This window comes from Peromyscus leucopus, chromosome 4, assembly GCF_004664715.2.
Source record: "Peromyscus leucopus breed LL Stock chromosome 4, UCI_PerLeu_2.1, whole genome shotgun sequence".
NCBI lineage: Eukaryota > Metazoa > Chordata > Mammalia > Rodentia > Cricetidae > Peromyscus > Peromyscus leucopus.
The window spans coordinates 127,777,324-127,802,429 of NC_051066.1; the positions used below are offsets into that span (position 1 = coordinate 127,777,324).

The following is a 25,106-nucleotide window of genomic DNA, read 5'->3' on the forward strand; positions in this document are numbered from 1 at the left end:
AGGATTATATGTGCTTCTTTACTTCACTTTGTAACCTGGGATTTAGCAAATAACCATTGTTGTTTTCAAGTTGTGATAAGCATAAAGATCAGACTGAGTCGATAGCTCCATCAGTTAAGCACTTGTAAGTATAAGGATCTGAGTTCGATGCCCAGAGTCCACAGTTAAAAACAAAATCTTGAGTGTGATTCAGTGTGCTTGTAATGCCAGTGCTGCCAAGGCAGAAACAGGCCAGTCTGAGGCTTGCTAGCCAACCAGCCTAACATACTGAACAAGCCCCAGGCCAGTGAGAGACCCTGCCTCAAAGTCAAAAATAAACTGGTGGTGTCTAAGGCATCAACTCCCTAGGCTGCACACACCACACACACACACACCACACACGTGCCACACATGTGCACACACACACACACACACACCACACATACATGCACACCACACACACACCACATACGCACACACTACACATATACCACACACATGCATACACCACATACACACACCACACACACACCATACACATGCACACCACACATACATCACACACATACACACACCACACACACCATACACATGCATACCAGACATACACACACACACACCACACATGCATACACTACACACACCACACACACACACACCATACACATGCACACCACACACACACACACCACACACATGCATATACCACATACACACCACACACACACACACACACACACACACACACACACACACCTAGAACTTCTATATAGGACAGGAACACATGCCTGATTTCCATCAGTGACGAAGTCACAGGTCCCTGCTGCTGTCACTGTGCCTAAGTCTGTAATCGTAAAGACATACGTAAGGATAGTGAGTTTCAGATGGACATTAGTTGAAGATGGAGTATGCCAGGCATGGTGGTGCATACCTGTAATTCTAGCACTCAGGAGCAGGAGGATTGCTGGACTAGCAATCCTGACACTGTCACATATATATGATATATATATATATATATGGGGCAGAGGGGCTGGAAAGATGGCTCAGTGGTTAAGAGCACATGCTGCTCTCCCAGAAGGCCTAGGTTTGGTTCTCAGCTTAGAAGCTAACAATGGACTGTAACTCTAGTTCCAGGGGATCCAGCCCCCTCTTCTAGCCTCCTCAGGTACCAGGCATACAAGCAGTGCACTTACATACATGCAAACAAAATACAGATACACATAAAATAAAAAATAAACAAATCTTAAAAAGAAACAAATAACTCTCAAATTTATAATGCTTTCCTAGCTGAGTTAATGGTAGACTTCCTGTTCTTCCTGTGAACTCCAGCTTTAGAAAAAACAAACAAACATACCACAAACATATTAGCGCTTTCCTTCCTTTGCAGACATCACTAGTCAATTACTGCATTCTAATTCTCCCTTAACTCAAACTCAGTTCAGGGTGATATCGACACCAAGCACCTGGCAACCGCTACCCAAGTTCTGCTCTTAAGCTGTAATTGACTTGTCATTCCTGGGGCAGGGGGGTTAAGGGCTAACAGTGAAATGAAGCTTGGCAACAGCACAGGGAAAAGAATTAAAACGATGCTTGAGAACAGGGAAAAGGAGAAAAGCTTAAGAAGTGTGGTTGGGGGCACGAGAGAGATGACTCAGTGGTTGAAGCTAAAAGCAGTATCTGCTCTTCCAGAGAACCCCGGTTTGATTCCCAGGACCCATGTGGTGGCTGACAACTGTCAGTGACTCCAGTTCCAGGGAATCAGGTGTCTTCTTTTGGTCTCTGTGTACCAGTCACACACATGGTGCGCAGACATACATGCAGGCACATCACCCAAACCCGTACCATGAAAATAAACCTTAAAAAAAGAAAGAAATGTGGTTGGGAGCCCCATCTACAGAGTAAAGACAATGCCACTTCCTTTCTCCTTGAACCTCCTCATTTGTCTGGAGTTCTCTCGGTTCTGGGTCCTTCCTTTTGAGAACATCAGCCAACTGGAACAAGGCTTGGGGAAGAAACCAGGACGGACAGACTCATGTATTCTGCCTCTGGCTGAGAGACTGTGTGAGGAACTGGAGGCACCAATAGGAGCGTGCCCAGGCTCTTCCCTGAATGTGAGGACAGGGGAACAGGAGAGCTGCAAACTCCAGAGGGGGCCATCTGGGCTGGACGCAGAGGCTGGCCAGGAGGAACTGGTTACCACAGGGTCAGAAGCATGCATGAAAAAGCTCCTTGGGCCCGAAAGCGCAGGAGCGCAAATATAAAAGAGTGGTTTTGGGGCTGGGCGGTGGTGGTGTACTCAGGAAGCAGAGGCAGGCAGATCTCTGTGAGTTCGAGGCCAGCCTGGGCTACAGGGTGAGTTCCAGGAAAGGCTCCAAAGCGATACAGAGAAACCCTGTCTCAAAAGAAAAAAAAAAAAAAAAAAAGAGTGGGTTTGGGATTCACAAGGGCTGACCTGCACTTGGGTAAAGTAACAGAGACGTTCCTGTCTGGGGGCAGAAGTGAGGTACAAAGAGGCGGGTCCCTGGCCGGGGTAGTTGGTTTGTTAGTAGTGGCTGACAGATTTGAGCCCAGACCACCATGCCTTTAGCCCCTGTGTGCCCATCCCTCTGCTTCTGGTAGATAACAGGGAGGCTGGAAGGTGAGCCATGGGGACATGTGAGGGGGTCCTGACGCCTTAGGAGTCATCTGCCCCACCAAGTTTGGGGTCAAGTACAGGTGAATATCGGTAATCTCCAGAAACTGGTGGAGTCCAGCTGGTGTGTGAGCAAAGTGGAAGGCAGGAGGCAGAGCCAGAGGTGCTGAGCAGGACTGATTCCTCTGTGCCAGGAATCCTGGGAGTTCAGAAATGCCGACGCTGCAGCCCTGACAGCCGCCTTCACATCTGCCAGGGATGGTTCTGAGCTCAGCTAGTGGGGAAATGAGGGAGGCAGGAGAGGCTATCACTGCTGAGAGCCAGCCTTGGCCTGGCAGGGAGCCCAGATAATCCGGAGAAAACACTCTGCTGCCCCGTGCCTCAGTTTCTCCAGCTGTCAAATGGGGATGAGAGGAGATGATGTCAAGATCTGTGAGGATGCTCAGGCAATGATCTGATTTACTTTCAAGCTGACTCTTCTCTAAGTCTGACAAAGCAACTGCTGCGACCCTGGGCCTCAGTCTCCCAACGTGCAAAAGCTAGCGGCTCAGTCACACAGCTTGAAGAGGCAGTGCTGGGGTTAAAATTCGGCTTGCCATGCCCCAGGCCCATGCTTTGAGCCTCCAAACCAGCTCACTTGTTTTCATGTGAAACTCTCACAGTTAAGTCCCACACACTCATCCCAGCTGGTGCAGAGGCCTGTCCCAGGTCCCTTGGCCCCCAGAGCCTGGCGATTAGCCTCCTACCAGCCAGTCCCTTCCAAAAGACCTCGGCAAGGTGCTGAAATGCGAGCATTTCAGGAACAGAAGAAGAAAAGGCACTTTGCGGGGAGAGTGGGGGCTGTCTCTGATCCAGTGATCTCCCGAAGCTCAGGGCAGCATAAGCGTGCAAAGCACAGCCTGGCCTTGCTGAGGGTGAGTGGGGGCGTGGTCACAGGAGGGAGTCTTTCACTGGTTGGTTTGCTCCCTGAGCTCCCATCCCTTGCCCAGCACTGGGCCAGTGGTGGGGATATGGTGAGGGGGAGGGGCAATCTTTGCAGGAGTCCACCCACTCACCCAGCACTGGCCTATTGAGACTTTTAGAGAGAGGCTCTGGTGATTTATGTCAGTGAGGCTTTGCAGCTAGGAAGACACATGGCAGGTTCTCCGCTGGGTCAACTTGGGCAAATTTTGTCATCTCTCTGAGCCTTGATCCCTTCATCTGCAAAATGGGGAGACTGATAGAATGATAGAGTAAGATAAGCAGCCCGGAGGGCTAGCTTGGGCTCCTGGAATACAGTAAGTGCTGGGGAACCGTCTGTTTGTATTATTAGCCTTTGTGACTTTGAAACGTGTTCTCCTTTCCCATGTCACTCAGCAAAGAGGAAAGAGAAGAGGGCTCTAGGCAGTGGAAACAGAATGCATAGGGTCTTGAGGTGGGAGACAGAGCTTAGGGGACATAGGAGTCAGCTCTTTCCTAAAGTCTGTGAGGAATCTGAAGGTCTGAGCCAGTATGAGTGAAAACGAAAGAAATTCCCAGCAATCTCTGCCCAGGTCTTTGCAGCTGGAGAGGAGGCAGTGCAGTGGAGAGATGTCTAGAGTAGACTGTCTGGGGAGAATCACCATATATAGGCCATGAAACCTAGGGCAAGTTATTTACTCTCTCTGAACTCAATTTTCCTTGCTGTAAAACGGGCCCAGTGATATTGTCTGCCTTCCAGGGTAAGTGTGAGGATTAAGTACCATTTGCAAAGTGCATAGGTCTGTCCCTGGCATGCAGCCTGGAACTCTGTGTTTACAAAATGAATTAAGGAAAGCATGAGGTCGCCATAAGGTGATGCCCTTGGCTTTTTCTCTGGTGTCAGCTCTCTGAGACCCTCCATTCGCAGCCCCTTCACCATCCACCATAGTGTCCAGCGGGGGCCTGGACTCAGCACTGACCTCTCAGTCCCAGGCGGGATTCCTCCTCCAGAAGTCAGGCTTGCAGGACTTCCTCTGAGCTGCCTCAGCCGGAGCTGCTCTGCTCTGGTTTTCCTTTCTTCCTCTTCTGGCTTCCCAGGGCCAGACCACAACCCTGTGGGATGCTCTTCTCCCGTGGTCACAGATGCTACTCCAGCATCTCTCCTTGGCTTCCCCTCCACCCTCACATCTGTTCCTGGGAAGACCAGAGAGACACAAGCAGGAATAGATAGCATCTATCAGCTCCTCAAAGCTGGGGGTCTGGCTTCGAGATACTTCCAGTCTCGTCCTTCTCCTCCTCTAAGGAGCAGGGTCTGGATCAAATGCACTTGAGACATGGGGCAGAGTACATGAAGCTTCCTGGAGAAAGCCCCATCAGTGCAGGGCGGATGCTTTTGTGGCCACTCTCCTCCTTGGAATTCATACAGAATTCCATTATCAGCTCTGGACAGCAGCTCAGGGACCATGTTGTCCCTTTGCCATTCAGCAGACAAGAAAGCTGGGGCCCAGAAGGGAGAAAGGATAGAGAAGAGTGTGGCAGCGGCCAGGCTCCCAACCCCCATGACTGTTCCTTCTGACCCCTAGAGTGACAGGTGCAAAGTCCCCAATGCCCACCCCCTTGTCACAGCTATGCAGGGTGACCTCAGAACATACTGCCAGCCATCTAAGGTCACACAGCTGAGACTCCCGTCCAGATGCAAGGCAGGACAGAGGGAGATGCTGGGGGGACAGAGCAGGCTGGGCAGGCAGCTTGAAGCTAAATGTATCCCAAGTCTGGGAAGGAAGTGGGTAGTGGACCACATAGACATGGGAGACCCCACCCCCAGCTTCTCTGCATATGGACCAGGAGACCTTAAGCCAGTCATTCCCCCAAGTGTGCAGACTTGGTGCCAAGGCTCAGATAAGTGAAAGTGAGCAAAGCCCAGATAAACTCTGCCACCCTAGCACTGTGGGCCAGGCTTTGCTGTGAGCACTGCACCAGAGTGCTGACATTGGGTGATCACGGCAATCTTGCAGCAATGCCATTGTGTCCAAGGCAAGAGGACTGTAGGCTATACTTTACTGAACTTCACGTCTTTAATTCGGAAGTAAATAGAAACGCTCAAGAGGAGCGTTTGTTGAACTGAACAGTCTTTTCAGTCTTTGGAGAAAACACACAAAGGATCATGAAGATGACCTGAGCAGCCACCTTCCTCTCTGTGCCTGTTTGTTTGGTCTTGGGCTCATTGCCGAGAGAGTTCTGGATTCTGCATCCTTCACTTAACATAAAGCCATGTGCTTCCCAATATGGTCGTCCACATCCATAGAGGATGTCTTCTTGGAAACCCCTCTCCACTCAGGCCAACTGGGATTTTCACCCTGACTTTAATACTGCAGCAGCTGCCCTTGGGAAGAGAGCACTTTTTTCATTCTATGTGATTTGGGGACAAACCCAGTAAGCTCGTATTGGGAAACACGAGGTAGAGGACCCTTCTTGGTGTCCTAGTGATGAAGCTGCACTACCACAGTATAGTCCAGTATATTCCAACATCCTGAAGAGGTACTTTGAACCTCAGGCCCTCAGCTGGCTTCTTCTTAGCTGCTCTCTTAGCTTCCTGTCTGTTGCTATGATAGAATATCCTGATAAAGCAAGTAGGGGAACTGGAGAGCTGGTTCCGCCGTTAAGAGCACTTATTACTCTTGCAGAGGATCTGGGTTCAGTTCTAGGGGATCCAATGCCCTCTTCTGAGGTGTACGTACACACAGGCAAAACACTCATATCCATAGAGTTGAAAACAATAACAACAAAAGAAAAGTTAGGGAGACAGGGTTTTATTTCAGCTCAGAATTCCAGGTTACAGTTCACCATTACAGGGAAGTCAAGGCAGGGATTTGAAGCAGCTTCGTTATACCCAGAGTAAAGAGCAGAGAAAGAATCGAGTGTGTGAATGCTTCTCTTCAGCTTACTTTTTCTGCTAGTACATGGTCCAGGACTCAAACCTCCAGTGGGCTGGATTTTCCCATATCAATTAACGCAATTAAGGAAATCCTTCATAGGCACTATCAGGGCCCAAGATGATCTAGACAGCTCCTTACAGAGACTCTCTCCAGGTGGTTCTAGAGCATTCCAAGTTGACAATAAAACTAACCATCACATCTGCTAAAGATGTGTATGTCACCTTCCAAGTGGGATCTTAGCCTCAGCTGGATTCTAGTGGACTGAGATGCATCACTTCCGTGGGGGTTCTACTGGTCAGTGAATGGATGGGCCACTCTATGGCCTGTCCGATTTGAAATCCTGACGAAGGAGAATTCAGTTCCAGCTCCTTCCAGACTTTGTGGACCCTTGGAGCCTTGGTAAGCCTTGGGCTCTGTTCTGCCATCTCTGAGACAGAGGCTGGAGTGGCATGGGCGAGCCTCTTGGCACCCACTTGTTTTATATATCCTCGGTGCCCTGAACACTCAAAGAGGAAATAAAGTCCAAGACCCAGCACAGAACAAGAATACAGCTATACCACAAATAAGGACCACACCGTACAGATAGTTTCTTCTAGACAGGGAGCCAATGCTACTCTGCAACCAACAGGGCCATCCCGTCTCAGGCTCAATGTCACACTGCCGTGCACTCATTCAGCACTCCTTCTGGGCTTCTTGAGAACCCTCTGCAATCTGGCCGTATCACCTCTCACTTCTTGCCATCCCTCAACAAATCCCAGCATGTTGTTCCAGAGCCTTTGAACATGGGGTAGCTCCTGGCCCTGTCTGCCTGGTTTTCCTATGGCTGGCTTGCATCTTGGCTTAAGAGGCACCTCTCCTATGAGATCTTTGCTGGCTCCTTGTCTAAAGGACCCACCAGCCTCCATCATCTGTTGTTAGGTCCCTCCCAGCACCAAACACCTCTTTGAAAGGACAGTTTTGACTTAAGCACTCCCTGTTCAGTGTCCATTCACTGTCCTTTGGATATCATCTCCAAGACAGTGGGGACTAGGAATACCTACCTCTGAGTGCTAGGTCCTTCAGGCACAGCTGTATAAACAGAACCTGAGTGTACCGAGCACTTCCTGTATGCCAGTCTAACACATCACCAGTCTAATTCCTTCATAGGCGACAGCTCCTAGAATGCTCCCAGCAACACCTGAGTCAGCAACAAGTATTGTTTCCACTTATTTTTTTTTTTTGGGGGGGGGGTTCGAGACAGGGTTTCTCTGTGTAGCTTTGTGCCTTTCCTGGATCTCACTCTGTAGCCCAGGTTGGCCTCGAACTCACAGAGATCCGCCTGGCTCTGCCCCCTCCCCCCAGTGCTGGGATTAAAGGCATGCGCCACCACTGCCCGGCTTGTTTCCACTTATAAATGCAGAACTGAGGCACATATCAGCTGGGCAACTTGCCCAAGATTCTACAGCTATATGGAGGCCTGGGAAACCTGGGCACACATGGTTGAAAGTATGCTGTGCCATAGACGGGCAGTCCTTGTCCTCACAGACTCAGAGACTGGTGGGCAAACAGGCTTTGTCCACAATAAAGGAAGTCTATACGATACGCCACCTCAGCTAAGTCATGAGGACAAGTAGGGTTAGCTGAGGTAAAGGACACTCTGTCATCCTGCACAGAGACCAAGAGGGTAGCCAGGCTGAAGAGCTGGAAGCAAGCTCCTTAAGTCTGGAGCACAAGATGATAATGAGGACCATGAGTTGAGGATTGTGATTATCTGAGGGTAAAGGTGATAAATAATAAATAACAACAACAAAAAATAATAAAATAAAGTCCCAAGGGACAAAACAGAAAGCCGTGTGACTAGGAAAATAAACAGGGACTCCCAAATTATGCAGAATATTAGCAAGACCAGGTACCCAAATGTTACTGGGAGATTTCTTAGCCACACTTCCAGGACTGCCATAGCCCTTGACTTCGTGGTGCCAGAGGACACTTTGGAAACTGCTGCTGACTCGCTGGCTGTGTGACCTGGTCTTTCACTCCCAACTGGCACTGAAGGACCCAGTCCCCAAGGACATCCCCACTCCATCAGCTTTGCATCCATAATAGATGATATCGGCCAGGAAGAGCCCGGCATTCCCAGAGGCCGGTGCTGGGACTCCGGCACACTGACCTTACCCCACATTTGCTCTGGCTGATCCACCACCCCGGGGTTTGCCTGGCTGCCTCTGAACAGGAGACTGAGCTTCCCAGCTCCTTAGTCCTTCCAAGGAATGAGTGCTCCCCCAGGTTAGGATTGGATTGGCTGGTGGGGTGGGGGGGTCTGCTTAGATCCTTCCAGAGACAAAGGAGCTGACCTGCAAAGAGTTCCAGCAGGAGCCCCGCTTCCCCTCCCTTCCCCCCTCTCCCTTCTCAGTCCACGTGTCTCTATTGTCTGCTCCCCCGCTTCAGGGAAAGACACAGCCTCGGATGTGTCAAAACCACCACCCCCCGGCAGCAGGGAAATTAATTACTGGGCGATTTTCACTTCCTCTCGCAGCGCTCGCTTGAGCTAGGCACTGGAACAGGACCGGCTGAGTGAGGCCGGCATCGGCATGGGGGACCCGCTCCTTCCACCAGTTCTGGAAAAGAAAGTTGAATCCCAAACCCAACAGGGGGCTCTAGTAGCAGCCCAAGCTGGGGGCAGGGAGACTTCTCGTTAAATCTGGGCATCCACACTGCCACTTCGGAACTGGGGCAGAGAGAGCCGGCAAAAGACAGAGGGTGGTGGCTGGCCGCCTCACTCTTTTCATCCCCCTCCCCGAGCCCCCCTGTGCCTGATCCCACCTGCGCGGGGCGCTTACCCTTCAATCTCCTTGTCTTCTCCCTCTATTTCGCACCTTTCTTTCCCTTTCTTCGCATCCCCCAGAGGGTGTGTGCGGGGGGTGGGGGGGGGTGGGGGTGACTTCCTTTTTATGTGTCCTGACCTCTCTTTTTCTCCTGCGGGTGCCTGAGTGTATGTTGCCACTTTCTCCCTGTGCCTTTCTGGTCTGTTTTCTCCTGTCTTTTTGTCCTTCTCTTAGTCTCTCTCTCTCTCTCTCTCTCTCTCTCTCTCTCTCTCTCTCTCTCTCTCTCTCTCTCTCTCTCTCTCTCTCACACACACACACACACACACACACTCGCGCACACATTCTGATTCATATTCTCTCTCTCTCTCTCTCTCTCTCTCTCTCTCTCTCTCTCTCTCTCTCTCTCTCTCTCTCTCTCTCTCTCTCTCTCTCCCCGCCTGTGTGTCCCTCTCACTTTCTCCCCTCCTGCCTGTTCGTTCCTCTCCGCGCCTGGTCTGCCCCCACCGCCGGTTCAGGGGAACGTGTGCGGAGCGATTGTCCTGGGGGACATTTGATGGATTAGAGCGCTGAACAGTTCCATTGCTGGGGGACCACCTGATCTCCTCCAGCCTGCGTCCCATATAAAGCCGGCAGCCGGAGTGCTGAGCACAGCTCCAGCGACCGCCAGTGTGCGCGCCGCCGCCGCCGCCGCCGCCGCCGCCGCGCCGCCGCGCCCGAGCGGCACCCGAGCCGGAGCCGCGGCGGTCGCCACCCAGCCGGCTCCGCGGCCGCCCGCCCGCTGGGAGCTGTCCAGTGCTGAAGCCGCGCCGACAGCCAATCGCGCCGGCCGGCCGCCTCCCCCACCGGGCCGCCAGTGCCCCGCGAGCCCCCCGCCCGGCGGCACCATGCCGCGTTCCTTCCTGGTGAAGAAGATCAAAGCGGATGGCTTCCAGTGCAGCGGGGTGCCAGCCCCCATCTACCACCCCCTGGAGACTGCCTACGTGCTGCCCGGTGCCCGCGGGCCTCCAGGGGACAACGGTGAGTGGGCCCTAGGGGAGAGGGGGGGCTCCCCAACTTGGGCCGCAGAAGGGAAGCCCGGCGGAGACGTCCCTGGCCGAGTGCGCCCCTGGGACTTACTGAAGGCCTGCCGGGCGGGGCTGGGGCTAGGTCGTACAAAGGAAAGTGGCAGGGACGGCTGATCCCGCAGCCACGCGCCAGCCGGGACTTTGAAAGTTGTGGCCCTAGAATACGGCTGGAGTGAGGGGGTGACAGAGAGAGGACGCCCCTAAAAAGCTAGTAGGGGCAGCTTGGAGTACCCCCTCACTGTCGAAGGAGAGCGACTGGCTGCCCGTGTGATCCCTGATGGGAAGGTAAGGGACCAGGACTGCCGGTCCCTGGGGAGAGGAGATTGGCTCTCTGGGGGAAGTGGGAGCACCCCGCCTCCCTTCAACCATACTCCCCCTGGCAATGCCAGACAAGTGCTCTCCAGCCTTCCTCTCTCCAACTCTTTTGTTACCCTCTGCCACATGCCTGCCAAAGGCTGGGCCTGTCCTAGGGACTCAAAGGATGAGATTATTGGGAGAGGTTCCGCCCGCGTGTCTCCTGGTCCACTGGACTGCACTCCACTCCGGCTCCTCACCCCCAGCAACCAAACCTGCTGCTCCTCTGAAACCCTCCACGTCCTACCCCACCCCCCACTCCCCATCTCTTCTTAGAGCAAGTTCTTATAAAGGAGAAGGGTTTGGGGGACAAGAGAGGTCATTCGAGCCCCAAAGGGGGTGACATTCTGATGTCAGGAGAAGGGTGCTTCTGTGAGCCGAGGGGCTCGCCGAGGGGGCGATGGTAACAGCACTCGACAGCCCCACCAGGACGGGTGTCTGGGAAGGAGGAGTCACTTCGGGAGTGAGACATCTGACATCACAGGGGTGGGAGACGGAGGGAGAAGAGCAAGGCACTAAGAATGAGTCTGAACTGGGAACTGAAGTGGCAGGCAGGAACCCGGGAGGTTGGGAGCCTCTCCTAGAGGACTTCCAGGCACTCAGCCACATGCCAGCACGCTGCCAAGCCAGGTAGAGAAGGTGCTGAGCCAAGGGCTCTGTGACCTCATCAAGGTCACAGAAGTTAGGCAGCGATCACAGTGCTTCCTAGAGCCCCTCGGCCTCTGGCTCCACTCAGCTACCCGCAGAACCCTCCACTCCTTTGCCCACATCTTCCACTCCGCTGTCCTCTTTTCTTGACCTCCAGGACCTTGGGGTGGAAGCTCAGGGAGATGTCTGGGCTGAGGGCTGGCAGGACGGAGGGTGGACCTGGCGGTGTGCCAAGGCTGGGGAACATGTGCCGGGAGCCGGTAGGAAGTGAAGTCTCCAAGGGTCTGGGATCCACAGGATCCCTTAGGAGACTGACGTAAAAACTCTCCTGAGGCCCCCTTGATCCTGTCCCTGAGCCAGCTGAGGGAACCCAGAGAATTTCACAGCCAAACTGCAGGCTGTTCCTCAGGAGGGAGGCAAGAAATGCCTGGCCTTGAATTTGGTCCAGGCAGGCTTTGTAAAGAACCTCTGCCTGAATGATGGGGAGTGCAGATGGAGACGGAGGTGTTTTACAGGGTCCCGTTGGGTTCAGCAGCCTAGAACCACCCCTGCCTTTGTCCCTTTCCTAAAGGGATCTACTCCCTGGCCTCTGGGAAAGACTGGAGCTGCTCGAACCCACATGCCTGGCTTGGGCTCAATACAGTAGCTCTGGTCTGTGACTTGCACCGTGACCTTGGGCAAGTGCCTTCCTTTCTCTGGTCCTCAGCCTCCCCAGCAGTGCAAGAGTTTAGATGTTATGAACTAAACATCCTTCCAACTTTGACAAGCTCAGTTTCTGTGGAAGGTGAGCTGATGGGGGGAGACACTGGATCTAAGGGAATGCTGGGATCCACTGTCACTGTTTCCTTGAGGCTCTCTTTACCCTCTATGAGAGGGGAAGTCTTCCCAGATTTGGTCTCTGCCAGCTGCCTCATGGTAGAATAGGGTACCCATCTTGCCCTGTCTGCTGTGAATGGCCAGTGTGGAAATCAGGAAGGATGGCCCTCTAGCCTTTCAACTAGAAAGCATAGGGTCTGTTCTGTCTTGTTTTTCAAGGGCCTCTTCCCTCGATGGGGTGTGGCCAGACTGGGCAATGAGGGCTCCCTGAGTGGGTAAGTGTTCTGAGGGTCCTCAGAGAGCCTGCTGGCTCCTGGTGGCCTGTTGTCTCTCCGCTCTGCCGGAAATAACCTTGCTGAGCATTTGAGGGAAGTGTGAAAAATTGCTGAGCTGACGATTTTCCCCCTCTCTCCCAGCGTGTGTAAGTGTGCTGGGTAAACAAGGAGAAAGAAAGGAGGAGGGAGATGAGGAGAAAGAGGGAGGGATGGAGAGAGGAGGAGGAAGGAGGAGGGAGGGCCCGAGGCTGGAGGTAGTTCCAGTTATTAGAAAGATCCTCTTACAAGCCATTTCTGCAGCTTGGGCTGCAGGGTCAGGATGAGGCTGGGGGTGGGGGCCAGGAGGGAGGGAACTGAATGTAAAAGTCAGAGGAACAGGCTTCCTCATAAAGGCATAGGACCCCAAATGAGGTGGATCCCAGCTCTGGGAGTGCCTAAAAATTCTAGAGAATTCCTGAAGAACCCCACACACATCACATACATGCACAAGCTCCCTCCCCCTCCCCCACTCTCTTTTTAGCCTCTAAAGGTAAACATCATGTGTACATGGTTCCAGACCGACTCCAGGCCTACAGAACCTCAAATAGAGAAGGGACACCCCCTCCAAGTTGGAAGAACTCAAGAGAAAGTCTTTCGGAGCTCCCGGAAGAAAAGAGACAAGGTCCTAATTCCCCCAGCTTTCATTAAGATGCACCCTCCCCTTGGTCCTGTGTCCCCCTCTACAGTTGGTTTTCTTCGGGGAGCCTTCTCCTTTCTCTGTTCCCAGGGTGACTCTGAGCATAGATTTATCTCTCTGAGAAGTGCCAACTCCTGTTCTCCTTCGTCCTCACAAAACCTAGCCTCCAACTCTACCAAGGCCACCCCTTAGCTCCAGAGCCCATGGCTCTGTGCTGGGACTCCGCAGTGAGGAGAAGGCAGCTGCTGACTGTCTGCATATCAGTGGTCTCTGTGGACCCCTGCCAAGGACATCTCCTCTAGTGCCCACCTCCCTTCACACTTGTCTCTGACCTCCAGCTGGGAGCCAGGGCCCCTCCCTCTCTACCCCAGCCTTGTCCTCCCCACAGCCTTCCAGAGTGTACCCTCCCTGGCAGACAGGGATCAATGCCGATCCAATAACACTGTTGTCTGCCCTCTGCAGCTACATTAAGCCTCCCCTAGCCGGCTGAAGAGCGCTCCTCTCCTACCCATGGGCTTATCTAGCTGACCACATTATACTGGCTTCCACTTCCTTTCACTGCTTCTGATGGCGCCGAGTAGTCGCTCCAGAGCTAGGCTTGGGAGCCCGGCTAAATAGACCCATCCTTCCCACACCTCAGGAAGTCCATCTGGGGATGCAGGGGGCTATCCCAATCCCTCAGCAGAGGGAACCCAGAGAAGGCTGGGTAGGTAGGTGCCCAAGAACACACAGCAGGCCCATGTGTTTGTAACCACATAGCCTTTGGCATATTGATCTTGGTCTAGAGTTGAGGTCCAGATTACAGACATGTACATGTCCAAGTCCAATGTTTATATCCAACTTCAGATTGAGGACTAGGCCCAAACTCTAGGTCCAAGGTGAGTGTCTAAGGTTATAAGACCAGGTCTGATATCCAGAACATATTCAACGCCTAGAAACTGGTCCAGCTCAAGATACTGGGTCCAGAACTAAGATCTAGGTTCAATTTCCAGTCCAAGGTCATTCCAGATCATCTTAAGCTTGGCCAGGGTAGAATTTTTTGGATAGCTTTAGCTCATCTCCCTCAGCCTCAGTTTCTCTCTCACGAAAGAGTAGCTGAGCATGACCTAGTTCATCTCTGACTGGGGACTCAAGAGTCAGTTTACCTATCGGGGCTCAGTGGGAGTATGGAAAAGTGGGGCCCTCACAGACTATGTGATCTGGGTCCTCTAGGAAGTCGGGAGCTGGCAGTGACTCCTGAGAGGAGGCAGGACAGTACTCGGGGCCCTTGTACCGGTCACAGCACACAGTCTCTGGGGCCACACACGCGTGCACACGTACTCGTGTGCACACGTACTCACTCTGCTAAGAAAGGACAGCTCAGGAGAATTGCTGCCGTCTACAGAGCAGAAGAGGTAGGGAGGGGGCCTGGAATCTGAAGAGCATAGATGATGGAGTCTGTCACACACCACAGCCTGGGGGCCTTAGTGGGAACAGGGTTGAGAGGCTGCTGAGAGAGCTGGGGGCCCCAGGCCTCTGGGCCTGCTTTCCCGGGTTTCCTCCTGGAGTGGGTGTCTGCTGCCGGTCTCTGGGTAAGGGGCTTTGGAAGGGGATCTTTTGATTGTACCCTTCCGAGGCAGAGAAAGGGAAGGGCAGAACCCAGAAACACTGAGGAGAAGGTAGGCTGTGTGCAGTGCACCTGTGTTCAGGAAGCCCAGAACCAGCCAGGCATAATGCCTTCCAGGAGGTAGTAGGACATGGTCTCACCAGCCAGGGTTGATAACTCCAAACCTGGAGCCACATACTCCCCTCACCACAGCCCCTCACAAAGTCCTTCCTATTGATTCCCACAGAGCTGTGGGCCTCCCTATGAGACACAGGAACTGGGTCACCGTCAGGAAAGCCCAGAACACAGGGAATTTCAGGAGTCAGGGTGGGGAAGGAGAGCTGGAATTCTCTAAAAGCCTTTTGGGCCTGGGTCAGTGGGCATCAGCCCCAGGCTCTGCAGCCCTGGTTGTGTTCAGCCAGACCCCTCATTCTGCCCCCTGCACCCCTGTGGGCAGATGTACAGATGTACCAGCTGCCAGGCCTTTGGAGAAGGTGGGTGTCATTCTGGTCCAGTGCCCAGGGAACAGCTAACAAAGATGCTATAATAGGGGGAGGGGGAGGTACCCAGCCCCTTTGCCCAGCTCTCTGCGCAGACAGGAGAAACTATTTTTATCCTGCTTTGCTGCTGACAGACCTGGCTTTCTGCTCAGCTGGCTGGCGCTGATTCTTGAGGCCTGAGGCCCTGGCACAGCAAGGAATCGCTCTAAATATACCCACGCAGCATCCCCGCGGCCCCCACTGCAGCCCGAGGAGTCCTGTCCAGGAACCCAGCAGCCCCCTCTTCTGCCCATCTCAGAACGGGGAGGTGGGACTGAGGCTAGAAATTCCCTGGGGAAACTTGGCACCTTGGGAGTCTTGGGAGACACTGGGGAGAGAGCTTTGGGCCGGATGCATTAAGAAAAGGAGGCCACCAGGCAGGCTCCCAGGAGAGCTGGTGGTGTGACCAGGGGAGGTTCAAGGCCCCTCTCCAGGTTCCAGCTTCTGCAGGAAGGTGTGGGAGGCTATGACCTCAGACTTGAGCTAATGTCATCAAGCCTCAGCAAGGGCCTCACACGCAGTAAATGCTCATCAGCGTGAGTCACTACTCTGGAGTATCATTTACAAAAATGAACAGGGTGCTGGACCTTTCTCCAGGGTAACAGCTTCTCCCCAGCCCATCACATCAATACCCCATGAGACACAGGCCAACTGTCGTGGGAAGACACCCCCTCCCAGCTGCTTCTCTTCCCTCCCCCACGGGCCTCCAGTCTCTCTCTGGTGCTCTGGAGGAAATGCTGGCTATGGATCCTGAAGCCTGACTCCCCATCTAGTGACCTTGGGCGAGTCCTCTGCCCTCACCAGGCCTCTGGCAGACTGTAGCACCTGTCCCCGGGGCTGGCTGGTGCTGACTTCAAGGCTAGCGGACACAGTCCTCCTCTCCGACCCCAGGGTCAGGCAGGTGCCTGAGGCAGTGTGCAGGGGCCCCAGAATGTTACTCGTCATAATTTCTCTTCCTATCACTCCTGTGGCACCAGAACTCTTTTGAATTGGATGCTGCTCTCTAACTCGTGCAGACTCTTGGGCATCCTCAGGTGGTACGCACACCACCTGAGCCCTCCCCACAGTCATGGAAGAGGCTGGCTCTTCTGGTCCCTGTGCCCGGCATTTCAGCCTCAGGACTTAACTGAGGTCACACAGCCAGAGTCTGTGTACAGGAGTTGGGGGTGAGTGAGCCAAGTGTCTTCCACTTGTGTCCTACTTCAGCAGGACCCACTCAAAAGAGACCCTTTCTCTTCTTGTCCACTGCAGGACAATCTTCTACAGCCTAACCCTGAGTGGGTTCTATGCTAAGGTTGAAAACCTGATGTACAGGGTTATAAAGGATTTTCCAGGGTTCAGGCCAAAGAAGCAAGGTGGCTTTCCCAAGGTCACACAGCAGCCTGAGACACTACGTCTCTGGACATCACCAGAAAATACAGGAATAATAATGGCAATGGCTTGAGAGGCTGGATGCTATGTGCCTGGTGCTGGCCTGAGCGCCGTTCCATACATTAGCTCATCCACTTCTATTAGGAAGTCCCTTGTGAGGATGGGGTGGACTGATCCTGAATCCTTTGCCCAGTGTCACACAGTGGGGAGACATCTGTGGATCTGAAGAGAATGGGGAGTGATGAGGGAGTAAGATGTAGAAGGGACAAAGAGCATCACATAGGGATTGATTCCACCATGATACAGAAGTCTTTCATGCATCCTAGTCAACGTTCTTCCCATGCACGCTGAACCCAGAGGTTAAGCTACCTGGCTAGCATCACAAAGTAAGAGCCAATCCTAACATGACCAAGCAATGTGTCATCATATGATGTTCCAAAATGATGCTAAATATGCTAAATCTCATAGACACTGGACATCAGGCTTGGGCCAGCGGAGCTGGTCCTGAAGGCAATCTCATATGCATCCCTAGGCAGCAGCTGTTGTTTGAGGAACCCGTTTCCATAGGGAGAGCGAGCTCTGTATCAGGATAAGATGCTGCAGTGCTGCAAGACGACAGCAGGGGGCAGCACAGGCATCACACGCATCTGAGCCAGGGCTGAGGGGAAGATCCTTGAGCTCCTACTGCGCACTAGTTTTTTTTTTTTTTTCATCAGAACATGATGGGGGAAATTATACAACCCAGAGGAGGAAACAGAGGCCCAGAGAAGCAGCAAGATGCTCCCAGATGAATGCCAAGGAAACCACAGACAGAAATCCAGCTGGGGAGACTCCAGACAGTGAACCGGTGTTAGGGCCCTCTAGTATCACTTAACTTCCTTGGGGCTGGGTGCTGATTAATCACACTGTTGCGAGGATAGAATGCAGTCACGCATGCAAAACACCTCAAACAGAGCCTCACATCTCAATGAGGGTCCTTTACTGGTGCTGTACAGGCACAGAGGAGTCATGTATTTTGTCCAAGGGCACACAGCTATGGCCGGGAACGTAACTCAGGATCAGAGTGCTCGTCTAGCATGCACAAGGCCCTGGACTCAAAGTTGGGGGGGTGGGGGTGGGATTGAGGTACGATCTGATGGACCAAGGTCACTGTATTAGTTACTTTTCTATTGCTATGTGCTATGATAATGATAAAACACAGTGAACAAGAAAACTTATAAAAGAGTTTAAGTGGGCTTATGGCTGCAGAGAGACACAGGTCCATGATGGCAGAGTGGAGGTATGTGGCTGGAGTAGGAAGCTGAGAACTTACCTGTTCAATGGCAAGCACAAAGCAGAGAGCATACTGGGAATGGCACGAGGCTTTGCAACCTCAAAGCCTGTCCTCCAGTGACATATTTTCCTCCATCAAGCCACACCTCCTAAACCTGCCCAAACACTGCCACCGACTGGGACCAACTATCCAAATGTCTAAACCTATGGGACACAGCTCATTCAAGCCACCACAGTCACACAGTTGGGACCAGTAAGAGGAGAGCCCCATGCAGGCTGACTGCTTCCAAAGCCATGCTTTTAACCAGTATGTCGCCATCTATTAATACGAGCATACAAAGCGGTGGTTACTGCGTGGCATGGTGGCGCACACCTTTTTTTTTTTTTTTAAGAAAAATTTTTTATTCATTTTACATACCAAAGATCCCCCTCTTCCCTCCTCCCACCCCTCCAGCCTCCCCCTCCCACCCCACCCCTCATCTCCTACAAGAAGGTAAGGCCTCCCATGGGGAGGTACATTTAGTAGAGGTACATTTAATCCCATCACTTGGGAGGCAGAGGCAAGTGGGTATCTGTGAGTTCAAGGCTAGTCTGGATGAGCCAGAGCTACACGGTATGACCGTCTCAAAAATAATAAACAAATAAATAAATGATGCTGGTCACATGATCAGATCAACTCACACGACCACTCCCAACAGATATCATCTCACACCTCATTTACAGGGACCCAAGGCACAGAAGGACAGATGACTAGCCCAAGGTCACTCTGCTAATACCTGTGTTCTGGCATCAAACTGCCCTCCGGTTTCCATGGCTGGGACCCTGGGAGGTGCGGGCCTGGCCCGAGAACAGGTGGTCACGACTGCAGACAGCTGTTGGGATGGTAAGCCAGGCTATCTGGCACATCCCTGAAACCATTCCACAAGCACTTACTAGGTGCCCCTGGCGGGGCCCTGGAGATGGGAGGGGCCCGGCCATTACCTGTTCTTGGGGGCTCCCTAGGATACAGGGAACAAGCAGACTGATACAGTGGGTTCCCCCTCTTTGTTCCATCCCATGAGCAGGTCCCACCACTCTGTACCTCAGTTTCCTCATCTGTCAGATGTTTGTGTAAGGATTCAGAAGTGGCAGTCGAGCTCTTAGCTGAGAGCCTGGCCCCCGGGATGTGCTCAGCAGACAAGCGCAGTGGCCACAGCATGTGGGGAGGCTGAAGAAGGGGAGGGTCTGGGAGTACCCACCAAACAAATAACCCGGCCCTTGTCAGAAGTGACAGACTGGCTCCCGGCACGGGCAGTCCTGGCCTTCCAAACTGAAAGCAGATGGGAGGGGAGAAGCGTGGTTCCAGGCTAGTCACCCCACCTCTTTAATTAAAAAAGTCACCACCACTGCCCCCCTTTGTCCTGACCACAGAGTCCCTTACTGTTGAGCCACCCACCCTGATTCCCAGTCAGTTCTGTGTGCCGTGGGTCCTGAGCGGGCCACACCCAGGACGGAGAAATACAGACACAGACTAGCGGTGCAGAGAGGTAGTTTGTCCAGATTTCAACCTGGGATCGTCCCAGATGCCAGAAAAGGCAGAAGCCTGGAGGATGGTCAGCCAGGCCCTATAAGGGAAAAGCAGCTTGCCAAAGTGCCCAGCCTGCCAGACATGGCTGGAATCGGCTCACAAAGCCCTCTTCCAGCTGCTCCTCCATGGGGGAAGCCGTGGGCAGAGGGGCGTTGCAGGTCCCAGAGGTCAGATGGAGAGGGGCAAATGGGAATGCCACTCCTCAGCTGTGAGAGCGGGGAAGGGCCTAACCTCTATTGTTCTCTGGAATCAAAGGACAATGGGAACACTTGGTAATTAAGTGCTGGATGATAAGTTTGCTCAATGTCTGCCAGGAACCCTCTGAGGAGCCCAGCCCCCAGAGTCCCCAGGGAAAGGACTAAGATCAGAAGAGGCCATGGGAGTCAGAGACAAATGGTGTGGCCCCTGCTCCCAGAAGCCCCTACAGAGTCCCCTGAGAAAACCTCAGCCTGCCCACACAGCAGTCACTGACACACATGACAGACAGGATTTCTCGTGCAAACTCCAGTAGAGCAGGTGGAGAGTGAGTCTGTCTCTCTGACACACACACACACACACACACACACACACACACACACACACACGCACGCGCGCGCGCGCGCGCGCACACACACACACACCCACCCCCCAGGGGTTCAGGGAGCCTTCTAAAGGAATACTAGGAGCTTTCTACCCCGGAGTAGTTACTACATGCCACACTCTTAACTGCTAAGTCCTCCAGAAACTGGGGCAGGCAGGTCTAGCTGGGCTCTGATTTCTTCACTGCAGCATTCACGCATAGCACACCTGCTGTGTTCCAGGCAGGGCCTAGAGAACGCTGCTGTAGTGTAGTGGGAGAGGCAGACAATTCATCTTCATCGAAGCCACTTTTCAAGGGAAAAAGAAGTGTAATTATAATGCTAACATTTGTACTGTGATTGTTGTGCATTCTCTCAGTTTCTTTACGTGTGCAATGGGAACTAGAATATTATTTCCTATGATGATTAAGTGAGACAACCTTTGTAAAGCATGACGTTCAGGTTGACATACATGTAAGTGCTTAATACTTACATGTTTATCACCCATCACTTTATACTGGGGTCTACCAAAGACCTGGAGCTGGGCGTCTAATTACAAGCTCCATTGAAAGCAAACATTTTTAGAGACGGGGTCCTCGCTGCGTTGCCCAGACTAGCCTCAAACTCCTAACCTCAAATGATCCTCCTGCCTCAGCCTCCTTCATGTAACACCTATAAGCTCCATTTCGAAGATAAGAAATACGATGAAGGCAAAGACTGTTTTGTAGTATTGAATGCCTTTAATCCCAGCACTTGGGAGGCAGAGGCAGGAGGGTCTCTATGAGTTCGATGACAGTTTAATCAGCTACATAGCAAGTTCCAGGCAAGCCGGGGCTACATAGACTCAAAAAAAGGAAGAAGGGAGGGAGGGAGAGAGGGAGGGAGGGGGAGGGAGGGGAGAGGGAGGGAGGGAGAGAGAGAGAGAGGAGAAAAGAAAAAGAAAAGAAAAGAAAAGAAAAGAAAAAGGCTGAGATTTGCGCGAAGTTACAGAGGTGGAAAAGCAAAATGATCTTGGGGTGGGGGAGGGCATCTTTGGATTGCAGAGCTTCTGCACGCTTAGATTGCTTGTTGTCCCTCTGTGCCTCAGTCTCTCCACCTACAGCGAGCAAAAGGCTACTTCACCGCGCTGGTGAGCACGCTCGTGACAATGAAGGCCTAACGGGTAGAACCGAGCCAACCTCTGCACCCACAGAGGTTCACCCAGGGAGGCCCGGGTGGGCAGGCCGCAGAGGCGCCGCCTCTCCTCACTGCCCCGCGACCTCATGCCCCTCCTTGTCACCCGCAGGTTATGCGGCGCACTGCCTGCCCCCCAACGGCTACGATGGCGGCGAGCAGAAGCCTGGGCTGGAGCTGGCGCCCGCCGAGCCCGCATACCCGGCCGCGGCGTCGGAGGAGTACAGCGACCCCGAGAGCCCGCAGTCCAGCCTGTCGGCGCGCTACTTCCGCGGGGAGGCGGCCGTGACCGACAGCTACTCCATGGACGCCTTCTTCATCTCCGACGGGCGCTCGCGGAGGCGCCGGGCCGGGGCCAGTGGGGACGTGGCGGGCGCGGGCGACGCAGGCGGCGGGGGCGGCGGCGGCGGCGGGGAGCGCGCGGGTCGCTCGGGCGCCACCGCGGGCGGCGGGCACCGGCACGCATGCGCCGAGTGCGGCAAGACGTACGCCACGTCGTCGAACCTGAGCCGCCACAAGCAGACGCACCGCAGCCTGGACAGCCAGCTGGCGCGCAAGTGCCCGACGTGCGGCAAGGCCTACGTGTCCATGCCCGCGCTCGCCATGCACGTGCTCACGCACAACCTGCGCCACAAGTGCGGCGTGTGCGGCAAGGCCTTCTCCCGGCCCTGGCTGCTGCAGGGCCACATGCGCTCGCACACCGGCGAGAAGCCCTTCGGCTGCGCGCACTGCGGCAAGGCCTTCGCCGACCGCTCCAACCTGCGCGCGCACATGCAGACGCACTCGGCCTTCAAGCACTACCGCTGCCGCCAGTGCGACAAGAGCTTCGCTCTCAAGTCCTACCTCCACAAGCACTGCGAGGCCGCGTGCGTGAAGGCTGCCGAGCCGCCGCCGCCCCCCGCCGGCCCGGCCAGCTGAGCCGCCACCTCGCGGGGCGCGCCCGCCCGCAGAGGCCTCTCCCACCCCTCGGTCTGCGTCCCCCCTGCCTGCGCCCTCGGCGGGGTGGGGGTGAACCCCATCTTGGCCCAGAACTTTCTTTTCTGAACCCCGACCCAGCCCACCACTCACTTCCTGCACCAGATCCCCCCCCCCATCGCACCCACCCACATTGTCCATTCTGGCCACCACTCGGACCTTGACCCCCCATGTCTGGCCTTTAAAGGCTCCCAACTCAGGCACCAGGTCCGTACTTCTTCGGGTCTCGGCGCTGGAAGTTTCTCCGGCCCCGACTCTAGGCTGTGCTCCTTACCAGATGTTTCTTCTCACTTTTCAGCTGAGTCATTGGCCATTCCTCTATCAGAGCCCTCACTCTAAACCCGAATGTACCCTTGACTTCCTGTCTGCCTCAGTTTCCCTGTCCACCCAGTCTAATCCCTTGGGTCTCTCTGCCAAGTTTCCGTGTGTGTGTGTGTGTGTGTGTGTGTGTGTGTGTGTGTGTGTGTGCGCGCGCGTCCATCCAGGAAGCTAATCTTCACTCCTGGAGTCCCCTGCCTGTCCATCCCTGATCCCCTCGATACTTGGGCCTTAGGTCCAGCCACCCACATGATCCTACCTGACATCTCCACCCTCTCAGTCTTCCTGGATCTCATCAGTCATCCTAATCCCTGCTCCCTCCAGCTCCTTCCCTCTAGTAGGCTCTCCATCCCTCAGTTTTCCTAGACCTGGGAGGCAGCCCAGGGCCCTGCCTTCTCAGGTGACCCTTCTTACCCCAGGACAGTTCCTGCCTAGGCCTCAGGCCTGGAGCTGCGCCTTTCCCAGATTATCTGAGCACTTTCCCTCACCCCAGGACTACAGGTTTGCCTCTGCACCTCACCCGTGGACCCAACCCCTCGTCTGGCAGGGCCCCTTCAGCTATTTATTTGTGTATTTATTTATTTATCTATTTATTATTCTATTTAATCTCTTGGCTTTACCCACCCAGGGACTGTCTGGCTTCCCCAGCTGGACTGGGAAGCCGAGGAGCAGGGTCAGCATGGCCGTAGCTCGCTGCTCCTCCCCTATGGGTATGGGGGGAAGCCCACCCTTATCAGAGCCTGAACTCCTTAGGAAGAGGCCTGGAGAAATGGGGGAGGCGGAGCCTGCTGAACCGCAGCGGGCAGGGGAGGGGCCATCAGAAGGTCCTATTTCGGGGCAGGTCCCCGGCCTCCTGAGCCTTCCACTCCTGTCCCAGGAAGCCCTTCTGGACCCTCCTCTTTTGTTTCTTATTTATTCCTCTTTCAGAGGGACCCCAGGTTCCAGGGACCGACTGAGCCCCGGACCCCGCTGGGGCCTCTGGCCTGCTTCCGGGAGGAGTGCTCTCTCCCGGCCGGCCACGACTATGCAACTCTCCCGGGCAGAAGGGCCGGGACTGCCAGCCAGGCGCCTATTGGCCACCACTACCTCCTCCACCGCGCTTTTGCATGCCCGGGCGAGGACCGAAGCACACACCTCCGCGCGCGCACCGGCCCGGCCCCCTCTGCTTTAAGCACACGCCTCTGCCCGCATCCTTCTGTGTCCCCTTTGTGGACGAGAGTCCTGGACACTCAGACCTCCTCCCCCTCCCCCTAGCCACAAAAGAGGGAGGAGACTGCAGACCCCTCCAGGCCCCTCTCCGGGGCTTGTGAGGAGCGGAGCTTCATTCTGCCCCAGGCTCCTGGGAGGGAAGGCTGCAGAGATGGTGGGAGAGAGAGGGGTCACCAGAAGCAATTATGGAGGGTGCTGACCCTGTAAATAGGAACTTCTGACAGCAATAATTTCCCGTGCATGCTAAGCCTTTGGACCCTCCCTTGCTGTACCCCCAACTCATCCCCCACCCCTATTCCTTCCCCATCTTCGGCAGTATTACTTGTAACGCAATTCAGGGATATTAAAGGGACTTTGGCCACTCACCAGTGCCTCCAGACCTTTGACGGGGACCCGTGTTTAGGACCTCCCCTCCCCCCAGTGCCCCTAGATACTCTATAGGAGCAGTTGAGAGTGGAACGGTGTGCTAATGCCCCAACTGTGACAGCAGTTACGGGACAACCTACCCCCCCACCACCACCACACAGTCTCCAGTGGGGTCTGAGGAGCGCGGGCAGCGGTAATATTCGTCATCGTCTCACCTGCAGCCTCTGTGACTACGCACTGTCCTGGTCTGCTGCGGTATCCAGTTTGGGAACAAGCTCCGTGCTAGACCAGGGGCTTATTATACTCTAGTTAAATCTTTATGAAGCAGAAAGGCAGTTAGTGCAAAGAACTGGCGGCTGAAAAGAGGCACAGGAAAAGATGGAGGGCGTCCTCGGCTGGCCCCCAGAACTCCATCCCAGAACCTTCACCAGGACAGCTACTTCTTCCACGGTTAGGCGGTGGTGGTTAAGAGCCCACACTGAGGCCAAAGGAGGGCAAATCTCTTGTGAGTTCAACCCAGTCTAACCTGGTCTACATAGTAAGTTCCAGGCCAGCTAAGGCTACACAGTGAGAACTTGTCAAAAACAAAACAAAAAGCACCGTGGACACTGTCCAGGGTCAGAAGGCCACTGCCGCTGCCTTGACTGATACCTGTGTCTCTGATATGCTGGTGGCCTGTTCTGTAATGCCACCTCAGAGCTCAGCTCCTCCAAGGCCATCTTGACAGCAACCAGAGCCAAGTAAGAAAGTGGTCCCTGCCCACTTCTACGATCCAGAACCCAGGCAAGTGCATTCCACTGGCAGAATTTAATTTATGGTCAACACTGAGAAGTGGTTTTAACTTCTCAGCCCCACACTAGAGCCAATGCTCTAGGGGAGGTGGGAATGGATATTGGTGCCCATCAGGCTTCTCCAGCCCCATCACAGTGGTCCAGCACCCACCTTGCCTTTTCCTCCTTAATTAGCAGCTTAAGGGATATCTGTAGCTGGCTTTCTTTTGGGCCACCAATCAGCTCCCAAATCATGACACAGAGACTTACTATTAGTTTTG

At 54.1% G+C, this 25,106-nt stretch overlaps 1 protein-coding gene across 1 annotated transcript; it reads left to right on the forward strand.

The window, feature by feature from the left end:
• Nucleotides 1-9,654: 9,654 nt before the first annotated feature.
• Scrt2 (scratch family transcriptional repressor 2) lies at nt 9,655-24,054 on the forward strand. Its single transcript, XM_028887489.2, has 2 exons — nt 9,655-10,307; nt 21,300-24,054. Exons 1-2 carry the CDS (start codon nt 10,175-10,177, stop codon nt 22,103-22,105), a joined length of 939 nt encoding a protein of 312 aa, XP_028743322.1. The 5' UTR covers nt 9,655-10,174; the 3' UTR covers nt 22,106-24,054.
• Nucleotides 24,055-25,106: the final 1,052 nt, after the last annotated feature.

Excerpts from the sequence above, each read along its gene's own strand:
- Scrt2 (XM_028887489.2), top strand. The coding sequence starts at position 10,175 with ATGCCGCGTTCCTTCCTGGTGAAGAAGATCAAAGCGGATGGCTTCCAG. Across the intron at positions 10,308-21,299 it reads CGGGCCTCCAGGGGACAACG|GTTATGCGGCGCACTGCCTG; the intron begins GTGAGTGGGCCC and ends TGTCACCCGCAG.